Source organism: Schistocerca gregaria, chromosome 4 (assembly GCF_023897955.1).
Source record: "Schistocerca gregaria isolate iqSchGreg1 chromosome 4, iqSchGreg1.2, whole genome shotgun sequence".
In the NCBI taxonomy this organism is placed as follows: Eukaryota; Metazoa; Arthropoda; class Insecta; order Orthoptera; family Acrididae; genus Schistocerca; species Schistocerca gregaria.
In genome coordinates this window covers 786,069,553-786,090,870 of record NC_064923.1, presented here as the reverse complement: position 1 = coordinate 786,090,870, position 21,318 = coordinate 786,069,553, and the positions used below count along the sequence as shown (strand labels likewise).

At 44.5% G+C, this 21,318-nt stretch overlaps 1 protein-coding gene across 3 annotated transcripts in view; it reads right to left on the bottom strand.

Moving 5' to 3' along the window:
• The window catches only part of LOC126267437 (sodium/potassium/calcium exchanger 3-like), a 292,258-nt gene that overhangs the window by 17,934 nt on the left and 253,006 nt on the right, over positions 1–21,318 (bottom strand). For all 3 annotated transcript variants that reach the window (XM_049972698.1, XM_049972697.1, XM_049972699.1), the window contains one exon: positions 6,271–6,441. In XM_049972698.1, coding sequence (XP_049828655.1) covers positions 6,271–6,441 — 171 coding nt within the window. The remainder of the gene's footprint in view (positions 1–6,270; positions 6,442–21,318) is intronic.

Below are 21,318 nucleotides of genomic sequence, written 5' to 3'. Positions count from 1 at the left end.
CCCCATTCAGATCCCCCCAAGGGTTAGGTGGGAGATGGCAGGGAGGGGGATACTCAGGAAGACATCAGGAGAAAAAAACCTGGTGTTTGACAGTGTGGAGTGTGGATTGTTACATCCCTTAATCAGGCAGGCAGGTTAGAAAATTTAAAAAAGGGAAATAGATATGTTGAAGGTAGATATGGTGGAATTAATGAAGTTAGGTGGCAGGAGGAACAAGACTTCTGGTCAGGTGAATACAGGGTTATAAATACAAAATTAAATAGGGGTAATTCATGAGTAGATTTAATAATGAATAAGAAACTAGCAATGTGGGTAATCTACTATGAACAGCATAGTGAACACAGTATCAAAGCACAGACAGACACAAAGCCGACACCCACCATAGTAGTACAAGTTTGCACACAACTAGCTCCACAGATTATGAAGAGATTGAAGAAATAAATGATGATATAAAATTAATTATTCACATAGTTAAGGGAGAGGAAAACTTATTGTGATGAGGATCTGGAATTCAACAGCAGAAAAAGGAAGAGAAGTATAAATAGTAGGTGAATATGGACTGAAAGAAATGAAAGAAGCCACCTGGTAGAATTTTACAGAGAGCATAATTTAATCATTGCTAACACTTAGTTTAAGAATCATGAAAGAAGATTTATGGAAGAGATCTGGAGACATTGGAAGGTTCCAGATTGATTATATAATGGTAAGACAGAGAATTTGAAATCAGATTTTAACTTGTAAAAAATTTTAATGGGCAGATGTGGACTCTGAGTGCAATACAAGTTTATGAACTGAAGACATTGCAAAAATGTAGGAAATTAAAGCAATGGGACCTGCATAAGTTGAAAGAACAGGAGGTTATTGAGAGTTTCAGTGCAAACATTAGCCAATGATTGACTAGAACATAGGAAAGGAATACAACAGAAGATGAAAGGATAGCTTTGAGAGATGAAATAGTGAAGGCAGCAAAGGATCAAACAGGTAACACTGCAGGGCCAAATAGAAATACTTGGATAAAAAGGTGATATTGAAATTAACTGATGAAAGCAGAAAATATAAAACTGAGGCAAATGAAGCAAGTAAAAGGGAATACAAACGTCTTAAAAATAAGACTGACAGGAAGCACAAAATGGCTAAGCAGGAATGGCTAAAACATCTGTAAGGTTTTAGAAACATGTTTCACTAGGGGAAAGATAGATGCCACCTGCGGGGAAATAGAAGAGGCCTTTGGAGAAAAGAGAAGCAGCTATACGAATATCACATGCCAGATGGAAAACCAGTACCACACAAAGAAGGGAAGGGTGGAAGGAGTATATAGAAGGTCTATACAATATCATAGAAATCAAAGAGGACACAGATGAAGACGATATAGGAGATACGATTCTGCGATAAGAATTTGACAGAGCACTGAAAAGTCATAAGTCAAAAAATGGCCTATTGAGTAGATGATATTCTGTCAGAACTATTGATAGCCTCTAGGGATCCAGCCATGACAAAACTCTTCCATCTGGCGTGCAAGATGTACGAGACAGGTGAAACACCCACAGACTTCAAAAAGAATGCAATAATTCCAAATACAAGGAAATGAGGTGCTGACAGGTGTGAAAATTACCAAACTATAAGCTTAATAAGTCATGAGCACAAAATGCTCACACAAATTATTTACAAAAGAATGAACAAACGGGTAGACACCAACCTCGGAGAAGATCAGTTTGGATTCCAACGAACTGTAGGAACATGTGAGGCAACACTGATCGTAAGACTTCTCTTAGAAGATAGGTCAAGGAAAGGTAGACCTACAGTTATAGCATTTGTAGACTTAGAGGAAGCCTTTGACAATGTTGTCTGGAATACTCTCTCTGAAATTCTGAAGATAGCAGTGGTAAAATACAAGGACTAAAAGGCTCTTTACAACTTGTACAGAAACCAGACAGCAGCTATAAGAATTTAGGGGTATGAAAGGGAAGCAGTGGTTGAGACTGAAGTGAGACAGGGGTTGTAGTTTATCCCCAATGTTATTCAATCTGTATATTGAGCAAGCAGTAAAGGAGCCTTTGGAGTAGGAGTTAAAGGTCAGGGTGAAGAAATAAAAACTTTCAGTTTTGCTGATGACATTGTAATTTTGTCAGAGACAGAAAAGGACTTGGAAGAGCTGTTGAACAGAATGGACAGTATGTTGAAAAGAGGACACAGAATGAATGTCAACAAAAGCAAAATAAGGATAATGGAATGTAGTCAAATTAAATCAGGGAACAAGGCACTGAAACTAGAATATGAATTTTGCTATTTGGGTACCAGAATGACTAACAGTTTAGACAAGAAGAGAATACGAGCTTTGGAAATGTAGTGCTACAGAAGAACGCTGAAGATTAGATGGGTAAAACAAACCGCTGATGATTAGGTATTCAATATAATTGGGAAGAAAAGGAATTTGTGGCACAACCTGATAACAATAAGGGAGTAGTTGACAGGACACATTCTGAGACATCACCAGTGTAGTATTGGAGGGAAGTACGGGGAGTAAAAATCATAGACGTAGGCCACAAGATGAATACAGTAAGCAGATTCAGAAGAATGTAAGTTGCAGTGGTTATTCCAAGATGAAGAGGCTTCCACAGGATAAATTAGTATGGAGAGCTGCATCAAACCAGTCATGAACTGCAGACTACAACAACAACAGAACTAGAAGCAAGACCTGGCCAATATATTGTTCCACCTACTCTAGCCTTGTCACAGTAATCTCTCACCCCATCATCAAAGCCAGGGACACCTGTGAAAACAGTCATTTGATCTACCATCTCAGCTGCAACCACTGTGCTGCATTCTGCATGGCCATGACCACTAACAAGCTGTCTGTCTGTATGAATGCTGTCTGCCAAACTGTGGCCAGGAGACAGCTGTGCCACCCAACATGATGTACTTGACTTCCCGGACTGTTTCACAGCCTGTGTCATTTGGATTCTTTCCACTAATACCAGATTTTCGAATCACATTGATGGAAATTCTCCCTGCAACATAATCATCATTCCTGTAACCCCGGCCTCAAACTTCATGAATCCCTTTCTTCCACCTGCCCCTTTACTTCCCCAATCCCAATGCAGCACACCAATCCACTTGCACAGCCTTTTCCGCTTCTCCTCCACTATTGCTCACCTCAGACATAATATAATTGCATAGATAAAAAAAATCTACTCACAAAGCAGCAGCAGGATAACACACATATAAAAGGTATTAAAGTTTGCAAGCTTTCAGAGCCAGTGGCTCCTTCTCAGGCAGAAGAGTTGATGGGGAAGGAAGAGGAGTGAAGGAAAAGAACTGGTGAGATTTAGGTAAAGAGGTAGAGTTCAGAAAAGTTGCCCAGAACTCCAAGTCGGGGGAGACTTACCAGACTGGATGAGAAGGAGAGACCCAGGATTTTGGCCAACTTTTTCATATTCTACCCATTTCCCTAAACTCCACCAGTCCTTTCCCTTCATCCCTCTTCCTTCCTCTTCAACCCTTCTGGCAGAAGAAGGAGCCACTGATTCCAAAAGCTTTCAAACTTTAATACCTTTGTTACATGTGTTCTCCTGCTGCTGCTTGGTGAGTAGATTTTTTATCTATTCGATTAGATTACATTTTCAAAAACTGATTATTTTCCTTGATACACTCCTGGAAATGGAAAAAAGAACACATTGACACCGGTGTGTCAGACCACCATACTTGCTCTGGACACTGTGAGAGGGCTGTACAAGCAATGATCACATGCACGGCACAGCGGACACACCAGGAACCGCGGTGTTGGCCGTCGAATGGCGCTAGCTGCGCAGCATTTGTGCACCGCCACCGTCAGTGTCAGCCAGTTTTCCGTGGCATACGGAGCTCCATCGCAGTCTTTAACACTGGTAGCATGGCACGACAGCGTGGACGTGAACCGTATGTGCAGTTGACGGACTTTGAGCAAGGGCGTATAGTGGGCATGCGGGAGGCCGGGTGGACGTACCGGCGAATTGCTCAACACGTGGGGCGTGAGGTCTCCACAGTAGATTGATGTTGTCGCCAGTGGTCGGCGGAAGGTGCACGTGCCCGTCGACCTGGGACCGGACCGCAGCGACGCACGGATGCACGCCAAAACCGTAGGATCCTACGCAGTGCTGTAGGGGACCGCACCGCCACTTCCCAGCAAATTAGGGACACTGTTGCTCGTGGGGTATCGGCGAGGACCATTCGCAACCATCTCCATGAAGCTGGGCTACGGTCCCGCACACCGTTAGGCCGTCTTCCGCTCACGCCCCAACATTGTGCAGCCCGCTTCCAGTGGTGTTGTGACAGGCGTGAATCGAGGGATGAATGGAGACATGTCATCTTCAGCGATGAGAGTCGCTTCTGTCTTGGTGCCAATGATGGTCATATCGTGTTTGGTGCCGTGCAGGTGAGCGCCACAATCAGGACTGCATACGACCGAGGCACACAGGGCCAACACCCAGCATCATGGTGTGGGGAGCGATCTCCTACACTGGCCGTACACCTCTGGTGATCGTCAAGGGGACACTGAATAGTGCACGGTACATCCAAACTGTCATCGAACCCATCGTTCTACCATTCCATTGCTGTTCCAACAGGACAATGCACGTCTGCATGTATCCCATGCCACCCAACGTGCTCTAGAAGGTGTAAGTCAACTACCCTGGCCAGCAAGATCTCCGGATCTGTCCCCCATTGAGCATGTTTGGGACTGGATGAAGCGTCGTCTCACGCGGTCTGCACGCCCAGCATGAACGCTGGTCCAACTGAGGCGCCAAGTGGAAATGGCATGGCAAGCCGTTCCACAGGACTACATCCAGCATCTCTACGATCATCTCCATGGGAGAATAGCAGCCTGCATTGCTGCCAAAGGTGGATATACACTGTACTAGTGCCGACATTGTGCATGCTCTGTTGCCTGTGTCTATGTGCCTGTGGTTCTGTCAGTATGATCATGTGATGTATCTGACCCCAGGAATGTGTCAATAAAGTTTCCCCTTCCTGGGACAATGAATTCACAGTATTCTTATTTCAATTTCCAGGAGTGTATATTCAGCTCATATGCATCTGCAGTTGGGTGTTAGCACCTGGAGACAACAGTGGTCATGTGTGTGTGTGTGTGAGTTGTGTGCATTTGTGTCCTTTGTTTTGTCTGCATCTGATGAAAGGCTGCCTCCTCCCTTCTAGCTCAGATCAGCTGCCCCCAGGTCAGATTCCTTTTAGTTCTTGATCAGTAGAAGAAATAGTCAGTTATTAATGTTTTAAGTATTCCTTTGATGTTGACCCATCCCATCTTGAATATAAGCAAAAAGTGCACACCATGATGTAAATATATGACACAGGACTTTAAAAGCAAATGTTAAATACTAAATGGACACAGAGAAGTACTGAGTAATTGGATGTTTACTTCTAAAGTCCTGTGCTGTATATTTATTTTCATGACATGCACTACACATCTTTAGTAATGCCTAATGCAGCATGGTGGCTTAAACTATGTTAGCCCTTCATCCATGGAAACCTTCCCCCCCCCCCCCCCCCCCCAAAAAAAAAAAAACAACTGATGATTCAAATATGCGTTTTATACTGAGAAGTTACATTAAGTTACATGTTTAAATTCTTTTAATAAACTTCCAAAATCTGATCAGTCATATATTACAACATATTTAAAGTTAAGATGCATTATTATTTATTAGAACACCCGTTTTGCAAGGTTTCACAATATTTTGGAATAGGCAAATTTGATATTCATTTTTAGGAGTACTGATAAAGAGGTAGCACAACATTTTGTGGTTTTCTGTAAAAATGCTTCTCTTATCAACTGTGTCTATAAATTATTCCACAGTAAATGGTTAATACATAATCTTGAACCACATTAATTTCATTGTTATCACTGTAAAGAAGATCCACCAAGTTGCAGATAGGCTCAACGAAAAGACTATTACACATTATAGCTTTTGGCCAATGCCTTCTTCAGCAAAATACACACACACACACACACACACACACACACACACACACACACATACAGCAACTCAATGACTCATCTTTATGATGAGCAGCAATCTAAACTTTTTCTGTATTGGTGATATTTAAACCTGGTGTTTCCATTGTTAGAAATAATATTTAGACTTTTAAAATTCTTTTTCTTCAGTGTCAACAATAAATTACTTTGACTGGCATATTCTACTACTTGATTTTTGTGTGGTAAAACAATTTACAGTATAAATAAATATTGGAGACAACTTATAATTTTTGGTAAGTAAATACCTATGACAGTAATCATCCAGGTAGCAAGATATGAAGTAACAGCAAGCCATGCAATACACATAATAAATGTGATGGGATAGAAGCTTTCCCAATGTTTTTGCTGGCAGTTTGGAATTGTCAAAAACAGAATTATTTGTGCTGGTTTCATGATGAAGTTACATACTCTTCCACCTATAAAGAAAAGTAAGCAAATAAACCGTCACTGAACTGACAAGATACACTGCTGTATAGTATTCAAATATTTAAATCAATGCTTCACTTAAAGAGAATGCTTCTTATTAATTTTAATCAAATCAAATCAAATCAACTTAGGGTGATTCTTTGCACCTTTTACAAACTCTAAGGTTTGATTGATGAGGGGATATGGAACAAAAAGGTCAAATGAACTTATGTCCAGAAATGCATGGTTTCCATACTAGGAATCATTTACTCAGTCATACATTGTTGCAGGCATTGTACCATGCAATCAACATTACAGTATATGTTAAAAATGGTTTCCATGTACCTCAACACATGCATGTACACACCATACCATTTTCTGTCACACATGTTCACACCAGCCAGGCTCCATCTGAACAGTGTCAAATGCAGCATGAATACCATGCTCCAGTGTCTCCACACCTGGAAGGAGCTCTGCACACATGATACTTTTGAAATGGCCCCCATAACCAGAAATCACATAAATTGAGATCTGGTGAACTAGAAGACCATGTGACTGGACCCCCTCATCTGATCCATTGACCAGGTAAGACATGTTTGAGATGCGTCTGGACATTAATAGTGAAATGGGTTGGAGTACTATTGTGTAGCAGTCACATAACCCTTCGAATCATCAATGATATTTCTTCCAGCAGGGGAGGCAAAGTCATCCACAAGAAACGCCTATACTTCTGACCTGTTAGGCAATGAGGAAGGAAGACTGGTCCCAGACTATGGTCGCCAATCATCCCGGACCACAGACCACACATTCTGGCTGCACTGGTGCTGATGATTCGCTATCACTATACAGTGGGTGTTTTGCATACTATCCCACAGATAACTGTTATGAATGTTGAGGATACCACTCTGCATGCAGATGGTCTCACTGTAAGTAAGATGGATGACACAAATCACAGAATTGTGGCTGCCTTGTGAAGAAACCAGTGACAAAACTGCTCCTGATGTGGAAAGTCTGTTTCTAGTAAGCCCTGTACATGGTGTATGTGATAAGGGTATTAACAATTGTCATGGGGAATGTTCCACACAGTTGTCTGGCTTACACTGTACTGGTGGGCCAACTGCCTGGTGCTGACACGGCAGATGCCTTCCACAATGTTAATCAAATTTTCCTTGAAGTCTAGTGTCCGAACATTTCGGGTATGTCCTTCATGATTTTCTGATTCCTGAAACAACCCTGCATCAGACAAACAGTGAAACACTGTTGCAAACGTTGAATGCTGTGGTGGTTGTTCGTGAGGATAGGTCTCCTGATGCAACCTTGCTGCCCACCACCCATTGCCATTTGCCTTTCTGCAAGTAAACACCATATTAGCAAGCTCTCGATTCAATTATGGAACCACTGCGTACAATGCTGTATCATATCCATCACAAGGTGAGTCAGCAGGAGAAGTGAGTTGGACACAATATTACCAGCTATCAGGGCAGGAGAGGGCACTAGGGCATGACGTATGGGAAGCAGTAGCACCCTCCAGGAGGAAACAATGCATACTGTAACTGGGGCTGCATGGTTCAGTACATATTAAACCACAGTCTCTGTAACAAAGTATGACTGAATAATAGTTTGTACACAGTGGAAAAAATCACCCTTATTTATTTATACACAAAAAAATACTTATTAGTTCAAAGTTTCATTGTGTGAGACATTACATTTAGGTGCACTAGATATAACATTTCTATTGTGAAGGTTAGGTCTTACCAACTAAATTTTATATACCTGGATGTCAGGTCATCAAATGGAGAACTCGTGTTTTGAAGTGAAGAGGAAAAATTCCAGAATAATGATGCGAATTTACACATAATAAAAGATCTTCATCACATTGTACACATAAATTTTCATTTCTTAGAGCAAAAGGGGTAAACATTTTTCATTAAAAACTACTACTGACTCTCTTTATGTTATAATCGCCTCTACTGATTGGTGAATGCATATCTCTTAAGTTACGGTATATTCACCTATTAAAAAGTAAGTAATATGTGAAGAGTTGGGCTATTGGGCACATCATATTTCAAAGTGATGTAATTTGTACAAACAGCTGCATTGAAATGTGTTCTCTCTCATCTGAAATGTTGTTAATCATACATTCATGAAATCATTCAATCATGCATGATGGTCCATAAATGTCATACACACAGAGAACTTAAGAGGTGTGAAAAAATTCAGTCAGTACAACAACAGGCAGAAGCAGCCATTACAGACCACTCCTGTGATATATAGACTACTAACAAGTAATGCTAATTGACTCATATTGTTATTTATAGGAATTGCTTCTAAATTATTTTTCTTATTTTTTAAAATGTGTTTTAAAATTCATGTAAGGGGCCAATGATGAAGAGTCCTCTCTGTAAAACTGAATTGGGATTTCATCTGGGCTGGTGACTTATTTATTCTCAACTCTTTCAGTTGCTTCTCTAAGTCACGGATGCTTATTACTTTGCTCTCTATGCAGAAGTACGTGCAACAGCCAAATGACAGTATGTCTGCACAATCCTCCCGAGTAAATGATTTCTTAAATGTGGAATTTAAAACTTCTGCTTTCCTATTGCTGTCTTTTGTTGCCACACCAGCCTGATCAATGAGTACTTTCGGCCCACTTAGCAATTTTATGTAGGACCAAAATTTTCTCAGATTCTCACCAAGAACTTTTGCTAAGGTATGATGATGGTAGTTGTTGTCTTGCTTCGCGCATCAGTCTTTTTTATAGATGTATGAATTTCTAAAAACTTTTGCCTGTTGCCATTTCTACATTGTTTTTTGACTCAAAAGTGCAACAATCTCTACTTGCTCAGCATTTTTCGAATTTTGTTATTAAACCACAGTGCGTGTTTTCCATCCTTAATGCAGTTACTCAGCACGTACTTCTCCAGAGCATTATTTACAATCTGTTTAAACTTTGCCCATTGTTCTTCTACATACATCATTCTGGAATTAAATGCCCTCATCACATCCGCAATTCCGTGGATTTTGTTAAATGCCTTGACAGCTTCAGGTTGGATGAGTCAGATATCATGGTGAGTTTTGACGTCGTTTCCTTGTTTACGAGGGTACCGCTGCGAGAGTCGCTAGAGTTGATTGGTCAGAGGTTTGACGAGAATACCACTGAACTTTTTAGGCATGTCTTGACTTCCACGTATTTTCTTTTTAATGGAGAATACTACGAACAAACGGAGGGAGTCGCCATGTGTAGCCCACTCTCACCGGTGGTAGCAAATTTGTACATGGAGAACTTCGAGGAGGAAGCCCTGTCGTCATCCGAATGGAAACCTACCTACTTTTTCCGTTAGGTGGACGACACGTTCGTCATCTGGCCACATGGTATGGATAAACTCCTAGACTTCCTTACACATCTAAACTCCATACACCCCAACATCAAATTCACTATGGAGACTGAAACGGAGGGTAAATTACCTTTCCTTGACGTCTTGGTCAGGAGAAGGGCTGACGGCACCCTAGGTCATGGGGTGTATCGAAAGACAACACACACTGATCTGTATTTGCACGCAGACAGCTGCCACCACCCTTCACAGAGGAATGGGGTACTTAAAACTCTAGTACATAGGGCGCGCACTATCTCTGACACAGAGAGTCTACCCCAGGATTTGGAACATCTGAGAACTGTGTTTCGAAAAAATGGGTACTCAGAGTGGCAGATCCAACGTGCTCTCCGCCCAACCATTGCAGCACAACCTGTTGAGATGGATGAAGTCACGAGGGAGGAGGTAGGCACTGCATTTATTCCATACACAGGCGCACTCTCGGGGAAAATCGGCAGCATTCTGAAGAAATACCGGGTCGGAACTGTGTTTTGTCCTCCGAATAAAACTCATGCACTGGTGGGGAGCCCCAAAGATGACCTCGGTTTGAGGAAGGCCAGCGTGTACCAGATTCCGTGTCAATGTGGCAAGTCGTATATTGGTCAGACAATGCGTACCGTCGAGGATTGATGCCGGGAACACCAGAGGCACACTCGACTGATGTATCCGAGCAAGTCGGCGGTCGCTGAACATTGTTTGTCGGAAAATCACGCTATAATCTTAGCAAGGCTTGGGAACCAGTGATTGGGTTAATCAAGAGTAAATCGAGCAAACGCATAGTTTTGACGACCACGGCGGACAGAGCCATCACACCGACGTCATCTCAGACGCCGTCGCAATCTGTTCCACCGCGCTACCGTGGTGCGGACGGCGGAGGGAGCTCGCCGCGGGAGGAAGGTATTTAAATCGGCCGCCGCCGCGACCGAACCCATTTCCCCCTGAGCAGCCATAGCGTACGGATCTCCGTGCTGGCACATTCACTGGAGCTCAGTCCGTCAGTTCACCTGATGATGGCGACATGTTTGATCTCCGAAATATTGTGCCCGTTGGACACTATAGACCGGCAGTACACCCGTGGATATTTTGATTATCAGTTAACATTGTTAACATATAGTATCCTAATGTATATATTTTAATCTAGATCAACATGTGAAAGTAGTATTGCATGCATGAATTATTCAAATTAAAAAGAAAAAAAATGTTCCCTTTTTCTGTTAAAATGACAGGACTTACATTGTATCATAAATTATCCTTGGATGGATAAAGAACTAACTAACTCTTAAAGACTTAGAGAGACACATTAAATTCAGTTTCCTCAGTCTGTGATCAGAAATGCTTCTACCAAAACAGAGTGCATTCTTAATGAAGGACATGATTCACCCAAGGTTATACACAACAGAGAAGATCCAAAAAGCAGACAGGAGGATATCTGCAATCGGCGAACAAGAAAATTTCCAACTTGGAAGAGAAATTAACATTAAGTGAAAGCTGCACATTTTGAGATAGTGCACTTTCAGCTCAGCCACAATATTTACATACTGAGTAGATTTAACTTCTGCTGTCTGTTCTGGAAAGTCTGCAAAATGCCCATGTCCAGTAACTTTTTTGTTGAACCCACACAATATTCCAGACACTAACTTTTTCACACATTACATAGGAGGTGCTAAATGGTGGATGTCACAGGATGTCACACACACACACATCCTCTGTCCAATTGGCATGTTAGATCATAAAAATCCTGAGCTCACTGGAGGGCCCTGCTCATAATGGTCCAAATCTTCTCAATTGGGGAGAAGTCCAGTGACTTTCCTGGCTGTGATAGGGTTTGGCAAGCATGAAGACAAGCAGTAGAATCTCTTGCTGTGTGCAGGTGGGCGTTACCTTACTGATGTACACCCAGGATGGCTTGCCATGAAGGGCAACAAAAGAGGGCACAGAACATTGTTGATGTACCACTGCAGTGTAAGGGTGCTGTGGATGACAACCAAAGGGTTCCTTCTATGAAATGAAATGGTACCGCGGACCGTCACTCCTGGTTGTCGGGTCATATCACAGGCAACTGACAGGTCGGTACCCCACTGCTGTCTGTGGCATCTCCAGACATGTCTTCACTGATCATTGGGGCTCAGTTCAAACTGGGACTCATCACGGAAGATAACTGTACTCCAGTAAACCAGATTCTAAAAGTAGGTCAGAGACGTGTTTGGAGATGCCCCAGACAGTGGTGGGATACAGACCTGATGGTCACCAACCGTATGGCCTGACAACCAGCACTGATGGTGGCACCCATACAGCACAGAAGTATGTCAACAGTATTCTCCAAGTTGGTCGCCCTTCGTGGCAAATGGTCCTACGCTACATTTCAGCAAGATAACACCTGCCCACAGATCGAGAGAGTTTCTACTGCTTGTCTTCATGCTTGTCAAACCATACCTTGCCCATCAAGGTCACCAGGTCTCTCTCCAACTCAGAAAGTTTGGAGGGTTATGAGCAAGGCCCTCCAACCAGCTTGAGATTCTGATAATCTAACATGCTAATTGGACAGAATTTGGGACAATATCCCTCAGATGGACATCCAACAACTCTGTCAATCAAGGCCAAGATGAACAACTGCTTGCATAAGAGCCAGAGTGGACCACCATATTATTGATCTGCTCAGTTTATGAAGCTATTTATCTTGAATAATTCACCCAATTTTTCTGAAACTGTAATAATTTGTGATTATGTAGGCTTTCCCAGCGTAATAAGTCTTGAGAGTCTCTTCGGGTTTGGTGCCGGATCCTAAAAATCAACCATAACGTCTAAAAATGATGGGATGCTTCCATTTTTAGATGTTATGGTTATAAAAAACCAGATTGTACTTTGGGACACAGTGTTCACCAAAAGCCAATGAACACAGATTGGTATCTTGCATCCTAAGATTTGTCATCCACTACACCAATGCAGTGGCGTCCTCAGGACTTTGGTACAGAGAGAATATGCCATTTCCGACACGGACAGCTTAACCGAAGAACTTGCACATTTGATGGCTATTTTTAAGGAAAATGGATACTCCGAGAAGCAGATTCGTCGGGCTATGGAGTTTGGAACATCTCCGGAGGTGTATGAAGAGGAACATAGATTGGTGGCCTTTCTTCGTTATGCTGGAGGCTTATCGTTTAAGAGTGGATGAATTTTAAGGAATTTTAACATTAATAGTGTGTTCCATGCACCTTCTAAGATTAGGGCACTGCTCGGCTCTGTGAAAGATGATTTCGGGCTTAGGAAACCCAGTGTGTACAAAATTCTGTGTCAATGTGGGAAAGTTTACATTGGCCGTTCGATTTGCACAGTGCATGACAGGTGTGTGGAACATCGCCGTCATACGAGGCTACAACAGCCAGAAAAATTGGCAGTAGCAGAACACTGCTTAAGTGAGGGACACAGTACGAAATTTGATGAAACTGTGGTAGTTGCCAACATTTCCGGTTTTTGCAACAGTGTCTATAAAGAGGCAATTGAAGTTAGGTTGGCGGATAATTTAATCAACAGAAACAATGGGTTTCCTCTTAGCAAGACGTGGAATCCTGTATTATCTAGCATAAAAATTTGAACGTTCTTAAGTGCGGTCCTGAGTGCGATATATCGTTGTCAGCAGTGTTCCACTAAGGGTGGCGCCACCTCGCTGTCTTAGCGCACGGGCAGCGCATGCGCCGTGTACCGAACGGTGGCCCATATAGGACGTCAATTTGCAGCCATGGTGTCAGTTCTCAGTGGGACTCATCAGCAGAAGCAGCATTTTCCTGCATATGGTAACCAGCTGGATCATCGAAATACCTATTCAAGTTGATTTTAGGATCCAGCAGCAAACCTGAAGAGACTTTCAAGATTGTAATAATTTGTTTGGCTGTACATGCAAATCACATTTATCGATTTCCACCCCATTTGGATAATTCCTTCGCGATGTGTCATATATTTTCTGTTTCCAGTTGTGGCCTTCTATCTCATTAACTGTCATACCGCCAGGAGAGCAGGGTGCTGACCACCTGCCCCTCAGTATCTACATCCAGTGTCGGTAGCAATGGGCCTTCATGGCCTGTTTGGGCAGAGTTTAGTTTAGTTTAATTGAGTTCTTTCCTTCCAAACTTTTTACTGGAGTTGATCCTAAAACAGTGGTGACCCTACTACTTTGTTTCAACCACACTGTGAAATACCAAGTTATACTTGCACCGGCATGCCGCCGATCGCTGTGGGATACAAACTTCAAGCGTGATGACTGGATGTTGTGTGATGTCCTTAGGTTAGTTAGGTTTAAGTAGTTCTAAGTTCTAGGGGCTGATGACCATAGTGCTCAGAGCCATTTGGACCATTTTTGAACAAACTTCAAGCATCGAAGAATACACCCCACAACGGAGCTTTTCATCGCATGGCATCACTACAGACGATTTATTTGTGCATCTATTTGGTGTTCTCACTGATTTTAAGATGATACAACAAGTGCAATTGTGGTTCTCGAACGATCGACACTGTTCCCTTTGTTTCAGCAACCGCAGAACCAAGTCATCATGACCTCTCACCAAAGGAATGAACACACTAAATCACAAAGCCTGTCACTCCCTTAAGTAACTGTGCGACATCAACAGTGACCATACACAGTGAACAATGGCTGCCTGCCACCATCCCCACCTCCTACCCAACCAGTGCTGCTAATATATCGATCAGTGACAGTGTTAATGAACTACACAGCACTCATTTTCATGCTAATGATTCAGCGTGTACCGATATTCCACGTGCAATGTACCAAATCATGGACACCCTACAGAGTACCACAATTATTGACAGTAACTACTATATACTACTGCCTTCCACTGCAGAGAACCGATATTTACGGGTTATTGCAGACAAATCCATCCTACAAGTGACTTTCCTCTGCCAGACCATGTTTTTCCAAGGCCTACAACTGAACTTTATGTTCCACACAATACTGTACGTCACCTGGGTGACATCACACTTGTTACAGCCACGCCGCGACCCCCTCACAACATCACAATGACATCACACCGACAACAGCTGCGCCGTGCTCCGTGCCACGCCTACCACGTGATGTCACTCAACAAGCAGGCACACCACGTCTACCTCTAACTGTGCAGGCTCTTCACACCTCGCAACCACAGCATATCAATACGGTGAGCCTGGCCACAACTATGAACCACACACCACAGAAACACTAGGAGTACCTACAGTAGCTGCCGCGTTGCGTGACCTACACTGATGCACCGTCTGCCAATATTGCCACCAACCGTGTCCCATCGACTACACTGCGTTCCTCGGTATCCCACTACGACGCCATCCTCTGTGATACAGATGCACCAGCTGTGACACCTGCACTGTCCTGTGATAATCGGTCACGACACCCACATTACCGACACAACTACCCCAACAACCACGTCAAAATGCCAGCTGTACTTCTATCAGCGCCACCAGACAGTGTTCACGAACTTGCACCGTGTACTTCGCACGATTACGACAACCTCATACTGGTCCTGGCCACTCACCACCAGGCAGATTACCACTGGCCACACACCAAGTTATATATGCTGCCACTACAAGTTGACTCTCCAAAAATATGGTTCGCACTCTGTGAGCACATGATGCAGTCGGCTTTTCAACTACCTCCACACCAACACTGATCTTATCAGTGACCTCTTATTGCACACACCAGCCACTGACAAATACGAGAGATCATCATACTACACTGCCTGTCACATTCACCTGAACAACAGCTGACTGCTGAGATGTCGCTGGGCCATGACACCCCGTCAGTGCTCTGGTGCAGATTACGCCTCTGAATTGACACAAATCTCTTACCAGATCATGCTTGCTGGTCACTATGGCATCTAAGGCTACCTGAAAACATACAGACAGCCATGCTGAAGCAGGAAGACAAACCGCTGGAAACTCAGTTACACCTTGCCGAATGGATGCTTGCCCTCGTGTAAAGCCACTCCTTGATAAACACTCACATTGACACCGGCATCGACGTCAACACCGGTTGCATCTACAGCCAGCCCAGGCCAGTCTGCACACCAGATGTACCCACAGAGACCATTGTGTAGTGCTCACTGCACAGTGCCCGGCCAACCTACAGGTGCTGAGCTATTCCAACCTTAGTCGAGTCCTGCCACATCATGCACACAGCAATGCTGCTGCGAGGCACCAACAATCAGATACCACGACTGACCCAGGTGGTGCGTTTGTTGCAGAGTGTAAACAACCACCCGAGGCATTCGTGCCTGGTCGTCAACCCGTGCCTAACCATTACAACAACTCAACTGGCCAGAACGCTCCACCTACTCAGCTGCTGGTTCCATGCACGCTTCATTGCAGACATGGACCGCTATCATCCATCCTGCGGCTACCCAAACTAGTACATCAGCCTGACATAGCCACATCAGGTCGCTACTCTGCTTCAAGCTGCCTCACTATGAAACATGACAACACTCATCATATCCCACATCCACATTGTAATGGCATGTGGCTCTTCGTCTAGGACAACAATCTTAGAGTGTACTTCCTAGTTGACATGGGTGCTGACATTAGCTCGTTGCCACCTCAGCTGGCACTTGGTAAACTTACACCATCAGCTATACAACTATGCACTGTGAACAATTCAGTGAGTCCCACATTAGGCAGAGCCTCTAGCAAACTTCAACTGGACAACCACACCCTTCGCTCATGGACGTTTCTCGTGGCCAACACCGTAGAGCCATAGTTGGGAACAGATTTTGTGAGGCATTATAATCTTCTGCAGAACCTTGGTAGGGCCTTACTACTACATTGTGATGACTGCATGCTGATCAGTTGAGTAAACAGTGACCACCTACCAACAGACGAGACTCTGCTGCCTGTTGCCCCTGGACCTGAATCAGCACTGGACCTCACGCTAAAGTGCCAGGCATTGTTCGAGGAACTTAAAACCGCAACTACTGCATACACTGATCTTCCCTGCACCAATACCAGCCCACGAGCAGCTAACAAACACCTCTGCAATCGCTGCTCACAGCCCAACTGCACATCACGTAGCAACAGCTGTCTTCGCACCAGCAAAAACGAGAGCTGCCGCCTGAGACGCCACCAGGCCTTCAGAACCACAGGTCAGTCCAGTGTGTCTTACTTCTGGTGATGAAGCTCCCATGAGTGGGCTGCTTGAAAACATTGTTACTGCTCTCATGAGCAGGACAAGTGTTAACAGTGATATCGCCTTCATAAATGGATCATGTGCCTCACATGCTACTCCATATCAACTCCATAAAAAGATTAACGTTGTATGCGATAGTACTGTACACACAGTTAATATCACCCACAGCCTACCAGTCTGACACTGGCCCCACCACCTTGCCCCTTACAAGCTACAGGCCGCCACGTCCACGATCAAGGAACTGTTATGCAAGGGCACTATCAGGCCATCAGACAGTGTGTGGGCCTCACCGATTACTATGAGAATGAAAAAAGATAAAACATAGCACCAGTGTAGGGACTATAGACATTTGAATGCATGCACCATCATTGATAGCTACCCTGTGCACAATATTGAGGACTTTTCCCATGTACTGGCTGGTGCAACCATCTTAGTGTGATCGACTGCAAAAGAGCTTATTCGCAGATCACAGTGGCCAAGAAGGAGATCCCAAAGAGGTGATAATAATTACACTGTTTGGCCTATTTGAATTCCTCTTTATGCCCGTCAGATTAAAGAATACAGCCCAGACATGGCAATGGTTCATTGACGGCTTGTTTTTTGCCATGCCCTTTGGCTACTGTTACTTGGACAATATAATTATCTACTCATAAACAGCTCAAGATCATGAGAAACACCTCCAAGCAGTATCTGATAAACTAGCAGAACATGCTGTTGTGTCAATGAGAACAAATGCCAACTCCAGCAAAAATATGTTACATTTATAGGCCATCTCATCGACGTTTCAGGCATCCATCCCATCCCGGGAAAGATAGATCAAATCCCTAACCTACCACCCCCAACAGACTATCAAGAGTTATGCCGTTTTTTGGGGTAATTAATTTTTACTCACAACATCTCCCACATACTACTGAATCACTTCTGTCGCTCAGAGTCACTCCACGGCAAGAACACATCAGACAAATGTAAGCTCACTTGGACTGCTGATATGCAAGCAGCTTTCAATAACATCAAAATCCAGCTTGCTCAGCCCAGCAACCTGGCACTTCCATTGCCCGATGCCCATATGGTTATAACGGCCAATGCCAGTGACCGGGCAATTGGAGTGGTGCTACAACAGGAAGTTCCCAGTGCAACCCAACCCCTATGGTTTTTCTCACAGGAACTTACCGACTACCAGAAAATGTGCTCAACCTTTTGACAGTGAGCTTTTGGTACTTCTCAGATGACATCGAAGGCTGGGCACTTACTATCTACATAGGCCACTGCCTCTGGCTGATGTTATTAAAACCCGCCAGTCAATACCTACTCTCAACAATTCTGTGACCTGGACTTGAGTTCACAATATACTAGGGATGTCCACTATGTACGGGGAGCAGAAAACACAGTGGCTGACTACCTCTCACAACTCACCGCCACATCGGCACACTTGACTTCGACCAACTAGCGGAGGCACAAGCAACTGACACCGACCTTCAAAACCTGCTATCTGGGCACACATTGGGCCCCCAGCTCAAGCAGTGCACCATCACAGGCAAACCAAACTATTCTGTTGCAATGTATCCCATGGTAGGCAATGATCAGTTGTCCCACAGAACTTCAGGAAGATAGTTTTCGACCTCCTCCACAACTTTTCTCAAGCTGGAGTACGCTCAACATTGAAACTCATAACAAAACATTTTGTTTGAACTAAAATTAAATAGGACTGCAACGTGTGGACGAGAGCCTGCATCCAATATCAACAGGCCAAGACAGAATGTCATGCCCAGCCACGCTTCGGGAAATTCCCCATCTGAACGCTGTTTCAAACATCTCCTCATGGACCTGGTGGGGCCACTCCCAGATTTGAATGGATACAAGTACATCTTGTCAGCCATAGACAGGACAACTCGATGGGTGTAGGCCACAACTCTGACTGATATCTTGGCCCACACCATTGCCTGAGCTTTCATCACACTATGGATTTCATGCTTTGGCTGCCCAGAGTCCCCGACAACTGACCAGGGCCGGCAATTCGAGTTGGCCCTGTTCTCCGACCACTGCCTCCTCTGTGGGTGACACCAGTTCCTCAGGATGGCTTACCATCCTCAATCCAACGGACCTGTGGAATGGTGACACCACACCCTCAAGACAGTGCTCATATACCATGACCAGGATTGGATGGAGGCCCTACCCTTGGTGCTGCTCGGCATACGAGTTGCCTACAAAGAAGATCTGGATGCCTCGCCGGCAGAGGTGCTCTACAGGGAACTGATCACCCTTCTAGCAGAGCTCATATCACAAACCACTGACCCTGTGGACTTCAACTGCCAGACCTAGTAAATCTTGTTAGGGACCACATCTGCCACGTCTGCATCCCACCGCCATCTCACCATGCCATATCAACCGTCTTTCTACACAAGGATGTCCAAATATATACATATGTCATGCTCAAGTCTGACACCGTCAAACCTGCCCTCCACCTTGCATACAGTGGCTTCTACAAGATGTTGAAACGAGGGCCAAATAATTTTTATATCTTGCAAGCTGGGAAAATGGCAACAGTGTCACTGAACTGCCTAAAACCGATGTGGACTTTAGCTGACACACCCGGTGTTTACCATCCACTGGCCCCAGCTCCAGTTCCCTCAAGCCAATTGACAGTCAGCCTAGATCTGTGAGGCTACCTCCCAGAAGATTTCCATAACACTACAGGACTCACTATTCACGGTTATGACCAAATTCAACAATAGACAGTTGGGCTAGTGCACAGTCTCAGTGTCATTAGAGCACTCCACACCCCTTCTGCCTACGATCAACACAGCAGGTCTGAAATCCACTCTTTCTTCGGATGGCTACCTGCTCGTGTTGGCCCCAGAGCACACTTCATAACGATGTCTGACAGCCCAGACACTGCCACTGGCAGACTGACAGCTTCACCAACACTGGATGATGCTCCACCAGCCACCAATACCCCAATGGACACTGCCACCACCCTGTCAGTGCTGCCACTGATGTCATGGGCCAGGCTGCCCCTTATGGCCACCCAGGCACCTGGCGGACTATGATATGTCGGCCCTTGCCACTGCCAGTGGGACAATGCATCACGACATACACCAGTCACTGTGTTCCGCATTTGCGGGAGGAGGGCCCTATGTGGGCATACCGAAACACTGGCTATACCCGCCAATAATATTGCTGCCCTACCACAGCAACGCCAGTTCTCTGCAGTACACGCTCTATGCTACACGCATTGTGTATACACAGTGAGAATAAAAGTATTCATAGTAAGTGACAGGCCTCTCCAGGGGACCCCACCTGGAAGTAGCACTGCCCGTGTGGGTGGAGAGACTTGTGTGTTGACATGAAGCTGAGTGCTATGCATGCTGTGAGAACTTACAGTCACTAAGGTCTTGGCCGATGGACCAGACTAAGTGTGGCCCACAATGACCCATCATCCCACATCCATTCCTTGTCCTTTCTCAACTCCTCAATACCCGACCCAAGGTGTGATGCGATCCATGCTGAGGGGTGCATGACATATAAGAAAATGTGTCATGAACAGAGCCTCAGGGATACCAGGTGACCTCCCTGAGTAATTAGCCTTGCACTGCATGCAGTTTCTGTGGTGTGGACCGATTAGATCCCCAACTCTCATGGGACCAAAATGGACATGAAAGAAAATAGCAATATGAGGGGCAAATTGAGACCTCAGACACCTAAACATCGGTGCCAGAACCGATGGAAAACATCCCCTCAGCCGAACAGAGGGACAGATGTGTCCAAGAAGTGGGAATGGTTGCTAAGAAGTTGGACCAGATAAAGATCAAAGGCTTGTCTGGGGCTCAGAGGAGGAAACTTCTTAGAGAACAAAAGCTAAAGGAAGGAAAAGAGTGGCTTCCTAAAAAAACGTGGAGGGAACTAAAAGGCATTGAGCCCAAGACCTTCAAGAAAAGACTGTCCCAAGGTGAAGGGGGTGTGCAAACCCCTTCTACATTGAGGGCAGGCAGTAAGAAAACAAGGAAGGAATCTAAGACTCACACTTCTCAGGATAAGCATATCCAGAAGGCAAGAAATAGGGAAACAGACCTATAGTACTTCAGTCTCAGTTTTTAGGATGGTGGTTATCCAGCAAGGCTATCCACTGGTCAAGATCACCTCACAGCAGGAGGAGCTCTCTTTGAGAAGACTAGGGGAGGAGGGGGGGAGGGTAGAGGAGGGGGGGGGATGCTGGTCCAGGACCCAAATTCAGGAGAGTCTATTTGGATTACACTGCTCTTATCTTTGTCTGTGAGGGGATGGGTACAGTGGACTGGCTTAAGGAAAAGGTTCCCCTAATATCACCATGGGAGGATACGAAG